The sequence below is a fragment of the Lemur catta genome, chromosome 21 (genome assembly GCF_020740605.2).
Source record: "Lemur catta isolate mLemCat1 chromosome 21, mLemCat1.pri, whole genome shotgun sequence".
In the NCBI taxonomy this organism is placed as follows: Eukaryota; Metazoa; Chordata; class Mammalia; order Primates; family Lemuridae; genus Lemur; species Lemur catta.
The window spans coordinates 11,932,756-11,945,858 of NC_059148.1; the positions used below are offsets into that span (position 1 = coordinate 11,932,756).

General features: G+C 46.9%; 1 protein-coding gene across 2 annotated transcripts in view; it reads left to right on the forward strand.

The window, feature by feature from the left end:
* Positions 1-13,103, forward strand: part of SGSM1 (small G protein signaling modulator 1) — a 62,832-nt gene that overhangs the window by 21,707 nt on the left and 28,022 nt on the right. The window contains exons 11-14 of one of the 2 annotated variants that reach the window (XM_045534291.1): positions 2,509-2,673; positions 4,580-4,718; positions 7,091-7,155; positions 9,854-9,999. In XM_045534291.1, the coding sequence (XP_045390247.1) occupies positions 2,509-2,673; positions 4,580-4,718; positions 7,091-7,155; positions 9,854-9,999 (515 nt within the window). The remainder of the gene's footprint in view (positions 1-2,508; positions 2,674-4,579; positions 4,719-7,090; positions 7,156-9,853; positions 10,000-13,103) is intronic. The other variant, XM_045534290.1, reaches the window with a different exon arrangement.

The following is a 13,103-nucleotide window of genomic DNA, read 5'->3' on the forward strand; positions in this document are numbered from 1 at the left end:
TCCTGATCTCAAGTGATCCTCCCGCCTTGGCCTCCCGAAGTGCTGGGATTGCAGGCATGAGCCACCGCGCCCAGCCTAATCAGTTTATTTAGAATGGGGCTTCTCAGCCTTAGCACTACTGACATTTCGGTTGGAATCATTCTTTGTTGTAGGGGTCGGTCCTGTGCATTGTAGGATGTTGACCAGCATCCCTGGCCTGCACCACTAGATGCCAGCTAGCAAACCCACCTCCCTGCAAGTTGTGACAACCAGAAATGTCTCTAGACATTGGCTAGTGGCCTCTGGGGGGCGGGGGTGGCAAAATTGCACCTGTTTGAGAACCACAGGTTTAGAGAAAAGGCTCTGCCTTTTTGGCTCTGCCACTGCAGTGTGGTCAGGTGACTCGTCCTCTTCAGACCTCATCTCCTGGTCTGTAGAATGGGGACAACAGCACTCCCCATCAGGATGGTATTCTGGGGAGTCAGGGTGACCATTCGTAAATACCTGGTCACCTGGTGCGGGGGCTGATGCCTGTTAGATGCTCAGTGGGCAATAGGAAATATCACATCTTGAGCTCTGCTAGAAGTGTGCCAGGCCCACTTCTGTACTCTGTGCATGCCTTAATTCATTTCATCCCCACTAGAACCCTCCCAGGCAGGCACCATTGCCTTCACCATCCCCCATTTAGCAGAGGAGGAAATTGAGGCACAGTAAAGTTAAGCAACTGGTCCAAGGTCACACAGCTAATTCTTGGCATGGCTGGGATTTGAACACAGGTGATCTGGCTCCAAAGCCTGTGCCTCTAATCACCACTCCATGCATGTTGTTTTGATTGGCAGGGAGAGGGCATCGTTGTTTCACTGCCTTCATCCTCAAGATCAGATTCAGCCCCACGTGGGAATGACAACCCCATCCTTGGTTGATTTCTCAGGGGCCTGGGCCACACAGGGTTAACAAAAACAACTCTCTTGTGATTTTCCTCTGTGAGAGGTAGGAAGTCCTTTCTGGAGGAGTAGCTAAATCAGAAGTCAACAAACCCCTTCCCATGGAATAATTCGGCCCGCTTGCCTGTTTTTGTAAATAAAGTTTTATTGGAACACAGCCACATCCATTCGTTCACATACAGCCTGTGGCTGTTTTCATGCCACAGCAGCAGAGGATAGTTGCGATGAAGATCATATGGCCCACAAAGTCAAAAATATATTTCATCTGGTCCTTTAGAGAAAAAAAATTTGCAGATGCCTGCCTTAAATATGAAGAAAAGAGTTTCACCCTGTGGGAGGGAAGAGGTGGCTATGGCTGGTTCTAAACTGCCTTTCAGTGTCTTATCACCCGTCTCCACTTCGTTCTTTGTCTGCCCCTTGTGCGCTGAAGACAAGTTCTAAAACATTTAGACAGGTTCACAGTCAGGCGAGGGCATTTGCAGCCAGGTTACCTCTGTATGGCTGGTGTGCTAATCACAAGCTACACGTGGCTGCAAGTGAAATGCAACTGGTACAAATTGAAATGCGCCAGAAGTGTAAAATACACCCCAGATTTTAAAGACTGTGTATGTAAGAAAAAAGAACTAAAATATCTCATTCATAATTTTATATTGGTTATGTGTTAAAATGATAACCTTTTGGATAGATTGGGTTGAATAAAATATATTGTTGGGATTGATTTCATCTGTTTCTTTTCTCCTTATGAATGTGGCTACTAAAAATGCTTTAAATTACATATGTGGCTCCATTGTATTCCTGTCGCACAGCAGGATTCCTGTCAACCTCAGCACTGTTGATATTTGGTGCTGAATAATTCTTTATGTGGGGGGTTGTCTTGTGCATTGTAGGATGTTGACTAGCATCCCTGGCCGTCAGCCGCTAGATGCCAGTAGCATCTAGCTAATCCCCAAGTGGTGGCACCCAAGAATGTCTCCAGGTGTTGCCGAAATTGCCCCGGTTGCCAACAGATGGTGTAGGGAGATGAGCTGATGAGAAACAGCTGAGGGATCTGCCCAGGCTGGCAGGTCCAGATCCCCTGGGTTGGAATCTTGGCTCCGCCATGTGTTAGCTGGGTGGCCTTGACTATGTTCCTTAAATGCTTTGGGTCTTAGTTTCCTGATCTGTAAAAGGGGACAATGATAGTATCTGCACTCAGTAAGGGACAGCTGTTGTTAGTAGAAGAGGGACTTCGGTCAAAAAGACTAGCTATGCTGGTTACTACCTTAGTGGGGCTCTGGGTGATTAATTGACATCATCATTCTGAGCCTCAGTTTCTTCTGTAAAATGGGGGGCGGGGCGGGTAAATGCATCCCTTGCAGGGTCGCTAATGATGATAAGGCAACTGCCTAGCCCAGCACCCAGCACGTGGTAGGTACTTTTACCGGCATTCTTTGTTCTGCAGATCACGCACAATATACACGGCGGCTGTGTAGACCAGGGCAGGGGAAGGGTGGGAGCCCCCGGGAATTGGATTTCCCAGCTGTCTCAGCGTCCTGCCCACCTCAGACCTCCCATCTCACCAGGTCTTTTTGTTTTGTGTCTCAAGTTGCCCCCGACCTCTTGGGCAGCACTTCCCCTGCCTCCGTGGGCCCTGCCTGGATGGTGGTTCCTGTAGGCCGCTCCATGCTGGTGGTGGCCAGGGGGAGTCAGCGGGCACGAGCCGGCAGGGACGCCACCCTCCCCACACCGGGCCTGAAGGAGCAGCCCCCCAGTAATGTTCGGGCTCCCCCATTTTCCAGGGGCTGGGTGCCAGCCACCTCTGCCATGTTGTCATTTGAGTCCTGGTCCCGCAGGAAATGGAGGCAGGAGACAAATCAATGCCCTTGTGCTGTCCAGCCTCCACCCTGCAGAAGGCAGCCTGGAGTGTTGTGGGCTCAGTAGCACAGGGATCCATTGGTGATGTCTGCATGGGTGTGAGGGGCTGGGGTGAAGACATGGTTGCCACACCTGGGCTGAACTGATCAATACTTCCCTGAGACTGGCTAAGAACTGGGGATGTTTTTCTAAAACATTTTATAGGGGCATAGTGGTCTGTCTTGGTTAGCTCATGAATGAGTCTGCATGGGGAGGAATAGTGTGAGATGCCACATTTGGTGGCCACAAGAACAGCATTCTGTACGCTGCTTCCCATTCTGTCCATAGATAGGGGCTGGCCCTGCTGAGCTCTGATGACAAGAGGGGCCAGGTCCACAACTGCCTTCTCCTTGGAGCCCAAGGGAAGAGGAAGGCCATTACCAATTGTCCTTGTAGCACGTGGTGTATAGAAAAATGTGCACCTCTTTTAATTTCCTAGAAGAAGGATCAGAAAACTAAGGCCCCTGGGCCAAATCTAGCCTTATTTTCTGTACAGCCCACGAGCTAAGAATGGTTTTTAAAATTTTAAATGATCAAATAAAACCATAAGAAGACTATTTTGTGACATGTGAAAATGATATGAAGTTCACATTTCTGTATTTATATATAAAGTTTTATTGGCACATACCCATGCTTATTTGTTTACATTTGTTCATGGCTACTTTTGCACAACAGTAGAGCTGAGTGATGGTGATAGACACCAAATGGCTTGCAGACCCTGAAATATTTACTACCTGGCCCCTTACAGAAAAACTTTACTGAGCCCTGTCCTAGAGAAAATAAAACTTTCCCACCTGTCTACAACTGCCAAGAGGCCAGGAAGTTGACTATAGAAATTGTGATGCATGTGTCCTTGGTTGCATGTGTCATGCATGTTTGTCATGCAGTTTTGCAGACACTGAAGTTTTCATGAAGCTGGGAAAGAAAAACAAAATAAGGGAAACTATGGGTGCTGCATCCCGGGAGCCCAGTTGGTCAGGAATCACCAGTGTTCAAGAGTTAGGAGATCAGGGTCTCTCCAGCATGGCTGCTGTATTGGAATTGTTTTGAAAATAGAGATTTGAGGGCTCTGTCTCCAGGAGGATTTGGTTCAGTAGGCCAGGGGTGTGAGATGGGAATATGGCTTTTTAACAAGCCCCCCACATGATTCTAGGGAGTCGCCAATCTATTTGAGACCTGCTTGGTGCAGCAGCTCTGTGGCTCAGGACCATGGACAGTGCAGGAGCCCTCTTCCTTGGTCACCAGGGACCCTATTGCCCTCTTGACCTTGAGTGCCCTGCCTTGTCTGTTGAGCCAGGCCCCCTTCCATCTCCCCACCAGGAGCTCCCATGAGGTCTGTCTCTGGGAATTTGAGACCATCAGCCTTCCCCAGAAGCACCCGGCAGGCTCCCCTTCCTTCCTGCAGCATCTTATGAGCATGACTAAATGACAACATGGTGAGGCTTGGCCTCCTGCTCTGGGATTGGGCCTGTTTTCTTGCTGCTTCTCTCTCTTTCTGTCTCGGTTTTCTTCCTCTCTTTTTGCCTGTCATCAGCTCTGCCCCATTTGCTGGGGCCCCCACAATTTGGTGGCGGCTTTCATTGGATCAGGCAGGCTTAAGGGCCTGGGTCAGATGATGATTGGGGTTTCCTACTGTCACATTTGGGGTCTTTCCCTATCCCTGTGCTGGCCTGGGGGTAAGCTGCTTGCTTTGGGGTGAGCCTTCTGTGATCAACATAGGCTTAACGGGGCTCTTCCTCTGCCCTTTCTTCTACCCACCGTAGTCCCCCAGGATCTGATGGATGTCTCCGTGAGCAACCTCCCATCCCTATGGCAACCCAGCCCCCGGAAATCCTCCTGCTCATCCTGTTCACAGAGCGGCTCGGCCGATGGCAGCTCAACCAACGGCTGCAACCACGAGAGGTATGAGGGTCTCGCGCTGTAGATGGAGGGAACTGAAGGATTCACCAAAGACTTGTGGATGCCCACTTCTTTCCCTGCCCTGAATTCAGAGGTGTGAACACAGGCTATAGAACCAACCAGATCTAGGTTAAATCCTGGCTTCATGGAGTCCTAGTTGTTGGAGTTTACTTGTGTGTATCAGTCAGGATAAACAAGGTTATGCCATGGTAACAAACAGTCCTAAAATCTCAGTGGCTTTTTATAACAAAGGTTTATATATTATGTGTGCTCTGTGTCTATCATGGGTCAGCTGGGGGTCAGTTTTCTCGTGTTAAAGGGGCCTGACTGATGAAGCAGCTGCCATCTGGAATGTTCAGTCACAGTGACAGAGGGAAACATAGCTCTGGAGGGGACTGAACCAACAATAAATGCTCCACTCAAAAGCAGCCTCATGCCGTTTCTGCTCACAACTCACTGGCCCCATCCACAAGGGGCCCGGAGGTGCAGCCCTACCATGTGCCCCGAAGGCAGAAGAATACCAGAAATATCATTTAATGACAACCACGTGCATCTCAGATTGCTTCTCCACAAAACGGAGATTCTGATGCTTACTTTATGTCACTATTGTAAGGCCCAGATCACATAATGGTTTAAAGTGGCCAGCATGTCGTGTCTGGCACACAGCAATATCCAATAAATGGCACTTACTGCTTTATTATGTAAAGTTAAATCTAAGCTCATCTCTCTTTTTTTTTTTTGCCCATAGAACTTTTGTCTCTTTGGAACCATTGAGCCAATTCATGAGACAGGTCTTGTTTCCCACTGGTTCAGCCCGGCCTGGGAGAATGGAATCCTTTTGTCCCGGCTGGGTGTCTGTCCCAGTGGATGGTCCAGTCGTCAGCCGTAGGAGTGTAAGGGGTGGGAGCCGGCATCAGGTTTTTGAAGTCATCCAACCCCTGGCTCCACGGTGCGTGGTCAGGGAACCACCATTATCACCTGGGCAGCTTCTCATTCTCTCTTCCCAAACCTACTGGATCAGAATCTGTGTTTAACATGATCCCAAGATCATGTAGGTGCTTTCAAGTTTGAGAAGCGTCAATATAACCAGAGATTCTCAAACTTTACTGGAGGAGATCAAAGCTTATCAGTTCCTGGGCTACTTACTTCCTACAGGTCGTGATTGAGGAGGTCTGTGGGGAGCCCAGGAATCTACATTTTGGAGAAACCCCAAGTAACTCTTAGGCCGGTGATCCATGGACCAGTGAGAAATGCTGCTTTAACCTATTGCCCCCTCTCATAGCATCTGCTCACACACCTGGAGTGACGGGGAGCTCACTATCTCACAGAAAGCCAAAGCCACTGTGGGACAGCTGTCGGTGTGATCCTGTTCTCATGTAACCTGAGCAAGTCTGGGCCTCACCAACCTGGGGACACAAAAGGAGACACTTTAATGTTTAATGCCGCCATGTGTATAACTGGACTTCGGCTACTCTTCCCCCTCCAGTCTCCCTAGGTTTTTCTAGGCGTCTCTTAGTCTTCCATTCTGTCCTCTGCAGGAATGCACAATGCTCCCTTCAGCAGTCTTTTGTATTTTTCCAACAATGTTGGGGCCTTGCTCCTCTCTCCTCTTTCAGCCAAAAAAGGCCCCCCAAAATTCCCATTCAAAGAGAAGCTTTGAGGCATCCCCTACTTTGCAATCAGCCAGACTCTGAGTCCCAGTTTGCCTCAGTTTGGTTCACCTGGGTCACTTTAGAAGTCAGAACTCTTTCTGCATGTGACGGAAACCCACTTCAAACTGATTCAAGTAAAACAGAAAATTCGTTGACATAACTGAGAAGTTCAGAGGCACAGTGGCTTCAGGCATGGCTGGATCCAGCTGCTGAAAACAGGAATCTCTCTCTGTTTCTTTAGCTCTTGGCTTTGCTTGCCTCTGTGATGCTTCCATTCTCAGGCAGGCCCTTCCTATGCAGTGGCAAAGCTGGCTCCCAGAGGCCACTGCCCCATGTCCCACTGGCTTAGAGACTCAAGCAGAATATAAGAGTGTTTCCTGGTAGCTCCATGAAAAGTCCCAGGGCTGATTGTCATTGCCCCACGTTGGATCACATGACCATCTCTGGCCCAATCACTGTGATTCCAACCTGGGTCCTGTGCTGAGTAGAGTCAGCTCCATCTGACCACCAGGACAGAGTTATGGAGGGGTTGATTCCTGAAAGGAAATTGGGCAGTGATAGAAGAAGGGGCAATGTTGCTGTGTGGGTAGAAATAACAGCAGCTCTCCCTCTGGTCCGCCTGAAAGTCTGGTTTAAATCTGCCTTCTGAGTTCTGCTCTTCTCCGGAAAGCCTGGGCTGTGTTTGCATCTACTCTAAGCATTTTCCTCTTTCTCCACCTGCAGGGCTCCCCTGAAACTTCTCTGTGACAATATGAAGTACCAGATCCTTTCCAGAGCCTTCTATGGATGTACGTATAGGTCCTCGTTGTCAGTGTGGTCTCTGAGGAGCAGTTATTGAGCACCTATTGTAAGCCAGCAATAATATCAGGGGATATCAGCTCTGGAGTTTGAACCTCTGCTCCTTTATTTTGTAGATGTCTGATTTCAGTGAAGTTGCTTTAACCTCTCTTAGCCTCAATTTCCTCATCTACAGATTGGAGATCAATTTTATCCCTGGGTCCTAAGAAAGGGCAGTGAACAGTTAGGGCCCCATGGGGGCAGAGGTTTGGTTTAATCACCATTGCATCCCCAGGGCCCACGCTGGAGGGTTTGTTTTCAGGATTGAATGACAAGTGTGTATAAAGCCCCTAGCACCTAGTATTGCATGTCATAGGTGCTCAATAAATGTCAGTTCCCTTCTCCTGTAGGCAAAGGCAGAAGAGTAGGTAGTCTGATCCCTTCCCCAAAACTTAAGAATTAAATTCATAATATGGGTATTCTTAATATATTATTCACATTTAAAAGATGAGGAAACAAAGGCACAGAGAGGCAAAGTGATTCACCCAAGATCACACAGCTATGAAGCAGCAGAGCTGGGATTCAAACCCCAGCTTGCCTGACTCTAAATTAGGGCTTTGTTTTTCCTTCTTTGCTTGTTTGAGTCTTAGCAGGTTTTATTTCCCCAGCCTCACAGCCTCCCCCAGCCTAGATGGGTGAGAAAAAACATGTGCGTTTTTTCAGGAATTCTAGAAAAGTCTTAATACAACCCCCATGGGCCTGGGAAACAGCAGTGCAGGCCACATCCCCACGTGCCGGGAAAGGCAGGTAGAGCGCGGGCACCACTAGGACAAGGTTTTGCCAGCTCTTTGGCCGCCTAACACGCAGCCTGGCATGGAGCAGTCACCGGGCAATATTCGTTGCACCCAAAATTGAAGATCTTCCTGGAGGAAGGGGTAGGGGTTGAGATGAGTCTGCAGTGATGTCGTTGGACAATGTGGCTCATCCCTGGCAGTGGCTGAGAGCCCAGGTTCTGGGACTAGGTGTCCTGGTTTCAAATTCCAACTCCACACTTCCCAGCAATGCGACTTGTGCAAGTGACATAACCAGTCTGTGCCCCAGTCTATCCCATCTGTAAACTGGAGATGATACTGGTTCCCGCTTCATAGGGTTGTGGTGAGAATTAAATGGGTGAAGTTATGACAACTCTGGGGACAGCTCCCTGGCACATCATGCTATGTATGTGTTAGCTATTATATCATCATCACGGTCATTATGATTATACCCATTGTTTTCAGGACATTTTTAGGGGTGAGTCCTCAGGTTCTGGAAGGTCCAGAATTCTCTCTGGGAATTGGGGAAGAAATGGTCAAAAAGAAGCAGAAGGAAGGGGCATGATCCGAGCACCGGCTGGCATTTGCTGAGTGCTTCCTGCGTGCCAGGAGCTTTGCCCAGTTCCCTCCAGGTGCTCAGGGTGGAACAGATAAGGGGTGTCACACTGTGAGCTATTCCTTTAAGGGGGCGGGGCCATGTCTGAAAGCAAACTAGGTGCCCTGGGCATCTCCCTGGTTGGTTACTTTCTTGCTGGGGCCTTTTCTATCCGGCTGCAATTTGGAATTTGGATTTCTTTTCTTTCTTTTTTTTTTTTTTGATATTTTTTTATAGATCATAGTTGTATACATTTTGGCAGTACACGTGATAATTTTGATACATGTATACAATGTGTATTCATCAAGTCTGAGTAACTGTGATACCCCTTAACTCAAACATTTATCTTTTCTTTGTATTGGGATGTTACAATTCTTCTCTTCTATTTTGAAATGTACAACAAATTATTGTTAATTATAATTTCCCTAGTATACTATCAAATGTGAGAACTCACGCCTTCTATCTGACTGTATGTTTGTACCCATGAACCAACTTCTCTTCACCAGCCCCCACTTCCCTTCCCAGCCTCTGGAAACCACCATTGTACTTTCTACCTCCATGAGATCCACTTTCTTAGCTCCCACCTAGGAGTGAGAACATGCGATATTTGTATTTTTGTCCCTGGCTTATTGCACTTAATGTAATCACCTTCAGTTTCATCCATGTTGCTGCAGATTCCACTCTTTTTTGATGGCTGAATAGTATTCCACTGTGTGTATGCACCGCATTTTCTTTATCCTTTCATCTGTTGCTGGACACTTGGGTTGATTCTGTTTGTTGGCTATTGCCGACAGTGCTGTGATGTACGTGGGAGTGCAGATGTCTCTCTGATGTACTGATTTCCTTTCTTTGAGATATATAGCCATCCAGCGGCAGTGTGGATGGGAGGCATCCATGTCTTGCATTCTCTTTCTCTCTGTATGGACTGGAGGGAGACAGAAGCACAACGAGCCCGTGGGGTCACTGGTCCCTTCCTTCCTGCCCCTTCTCTGACTCCAGCCTATTAACTCAAGGCTTTGGCTTCCAGCAGAGGAGGATGGGATCACCCCGACAGAGGCTAAGAAAGGAGATAAGACTTCCTAGGGTCACAAAGCCAGTAAGCAGTCAAGTCTGCAAATGACATCACCACCCTGGCCTCACCACCCTCCTTGTCTAGAAAAGAAGGGGAGGGCGATGACAAGAATGCACTGAATTGTGGGAGTTCAGTAAGATGGGGAATAGGACAGCACGTGGAGACTTCAAGAGACAAGGTGAGGGGGTATCAGATGGCAGATGATGACATTTTCTTTCCCCCCCCGACAGGGCTTGCCTACTGCAGACACCTGTCCACCGTGAGGACCCACCTGTCAGCCCTGGTCAATCACATGATCGTGTCTCCAGACTTGCCCTGTGATGCTGGACAGGGGTTGACAGCCAGGATCTGGGAGCAGTACCTTCAGGACAGCACAGTAAGGCTCGACTGGGCGTGGCCTGCCGTGGCGCAGAGGCTGCAGGGAAGGGCATCTTGTTACCTAAGAACTAAGCCCACCTGGTTGTGGGGACTCAAGCTGCCATGCTTGGATTCCGCATGGACAAATTTAAGTTCCCTTCTTCTATTCAAGAGTTCTAAGAGCCACAGGTCACTTCTGCCCTCTAGGGTGGAGGTTGAGAGGGATGGAGGCCGGGTGCAGTGGCTCACGCCTGTAATCCTAGCCCTCTGGGAGGCCGAGGCAGGTGGATCGCTCAAGGTCAGGAGTTCGAGACCAGCCTGAGCAAGAGTGAGACCCCATCTCTACTAAAAATAGAAAGAAATTATCTGGCCAACTAAAAATATATATAGGAAAAATTAGCCGGGCATGGTGGCGCATGCCTGTAGTCCCAGCTACTCGGGAGGCTGAGGCAGGAGGATCGCTTGAACCCAGGAGTTTGAGGTTGCTGTGAGTTAGGCTGGCGCCACGGCACTCACACCAACCTGAGCAACAGAGCAAGAGTCTGTCTCAAAAAAAAAAAAAAATCACTAGTAAAAACAAAAAAAGAGAGGGATGGAAAACATGCTTGCCTAGAAGGAGAAAAAATCAGGCATTTTAGGAAGGAGAGAAAAAAAAAAATCCTGAGTGTGTTTGGAGTCCATTGTGTGCTGGAGATGGCTGGTACTGGTTTATGAGAGCTAATTTTGCATGTCTGCCATTTCTACCGTGGGGCCTGAGGTTCTACCATGAGATAGTTCACCTGGAATGCTTTCTAGGATTTTCTTAGTAGAATACAAATGTTACTGGAAGGAAAAGTTTACGTTTACACAATGTTTCATAGTCAAATAGTTTGGGAAACTAAGTTAAACAGTTCTCTGTATTCTGCAGGACTTCTCAGAGCCTTAGCTATGCTAATGTCCTTGCCACTCTTAAGAAATGGGGGCATGTGAGAGAGGATATGAAACATTGCCTTGAATGTATTTGGCCACAGAAACCTTTATTAGCAAAGTACCTCCCATGCTAGTGGAAGGTAGAACCCACTTTGAGAAGCACTCGTTTATCTCTGGCAAGAACAGGATTTAGGAGGTGGTAACCTGTTTCCTGCACACCGGGGTGAATCTAGTGGCCCAGGTACCTTCCCACCCAGGTACTCAGGGGGGCTGAGCTGGTGAGCACCTGGGCCGGGGTGGCGTCCACACCGTAAGGGAAGGTGCCATTCTGTACATTACTGCTGGGATGCCACGGGATTCGGTGGCAAAGACAAATTGGATTCCAAACCTGGACAAACCGAAGGATTGTTTTTCTTTTTGCTACAAATACTTGTTTGTTGGTTTGTTTTTTTAATTATAGGAGTAATGCCTGCTTACTGTAACAATTCACAGAATGAAGACTGCAAGTGTATAGAATTTAAAAATTTTAAATATTATCTTTCTCCTTCAACCCTCTAGTTTTGATCCTCTAAATGAATGAATAGCCTCAGTTTGGTGTAGACTCTTCCGTATATTTCCTGTGCTCATGCACATGAACATCTGTATATAGCTCCCTCTATATACATAGATATCTATTTTTATACATCTATATTGTAGATACAAATCTATATATAATACTTATATCTCTATATATCTATTATATATCTATATAAATTTATATTTATAGATATACATCTTTGTGTCTATCTTTTATCTATACCTATATAGATTTATATATAGATAATACATATAGAAATATAATATCTATATATAATATATAGATAATACATATAGAAATATAATATCTATATATAATATATAGATAATACATATAGAAATATAATATCTATATATAATATATAGATAATACATATAGAAATATAATATCTATATATAATATATAGATATAAAGCTATATCTCTATAATATCTATGTTTATCTTATCCCTTATTTTTAAAGTGAGGTATATTATATTTGTATTTTAAGTGACCAACTTACATTTATGTCAAGGGCATCTTTCAAATCCTAGGTGAAATATTGAATGTTAGAACCATAGAACCTCACATATGGAGCGCCCATAATTAATTTGCATCTTCCCTAAATTATCTCAAACGGTGTTGCGGTCGACATCCTCATTAGCACATACCTTGCTGTACTAATGCTTTTATTCCAAGAGTGGATTCCTAGAAGTAGAGTTGATTTATGTCCATTTAAGATTTAAATAGACACACCAGCTTACTTTCTCGAAAGGTCACGGTGTTCCTAATCCGCAGCAGCCTCTGAGCATGCATATTTCCTGCGGAATTTAAAAGATTTATAGATTTCTGGGGGTGGCTCCAGCTTTACTAATTTAGCGTCTCTGGGAGTAGAGCCCAAGAATCTATAGTTTTTGGAAATTCCACAAGTGCTTCTGATGATCTTCCCCACTTGGGAGGCCCCAGGTCTAAGGACAAATTGGTGGAAACAATAAATTAGTCAAAAACGAATATTTTTCATCTAACACCTTTCACAGCCTGTTGGGCCGTGTTTCCACTTTGCATTGCTGTGTTAGTGCAGACTGAGCCCCAGTAACAAAGAGTCCCTATTATTTTAGTTGCCTGACACCATACGGGTTTATTTGTCACCCACTCCGTAGTTCTGGGTGGGTGATCCTGGGTGAGTGGGCATCTCCCCTTTTCCCCAGAGGTTCAGGGTCTTTCAGTCTTGTGGCCCCACCATCCTCTAGGGCCTCATGGTCCTGTTCCAGCCCGCAGAAGGGGAGAGAGAGAGTATAGAGGAGCACACCTGTTCTTCCCAGCCCTGGCCTGGAAATGGGTGACATCACTTCCTGTCACACCCTATTGGCCAGAACCCATCACATGGCCACCCCTAACCGCAAAGGAGGGTGGGAAATGGAGTCAGCAGTGGGCTCCGGGGTGCACCTAAGACTAGTGTTAAGATGTGAATAGGCTTTTCGTCGTGGAATGTAAGTAAGCCCTTCAGAGCAGCCTTCCAGCACCATCAGGATTTTCCACACGTGCAGGCGTGGTTAGCACCTGTTGGTCCCTCGGCTGGACTGACTAACTGCAAAGCCTTTGCCTGAAAAACGAATTTAAAAAAAGCAGACAAAATCAACTCCGTGATACAGCAGGCAGC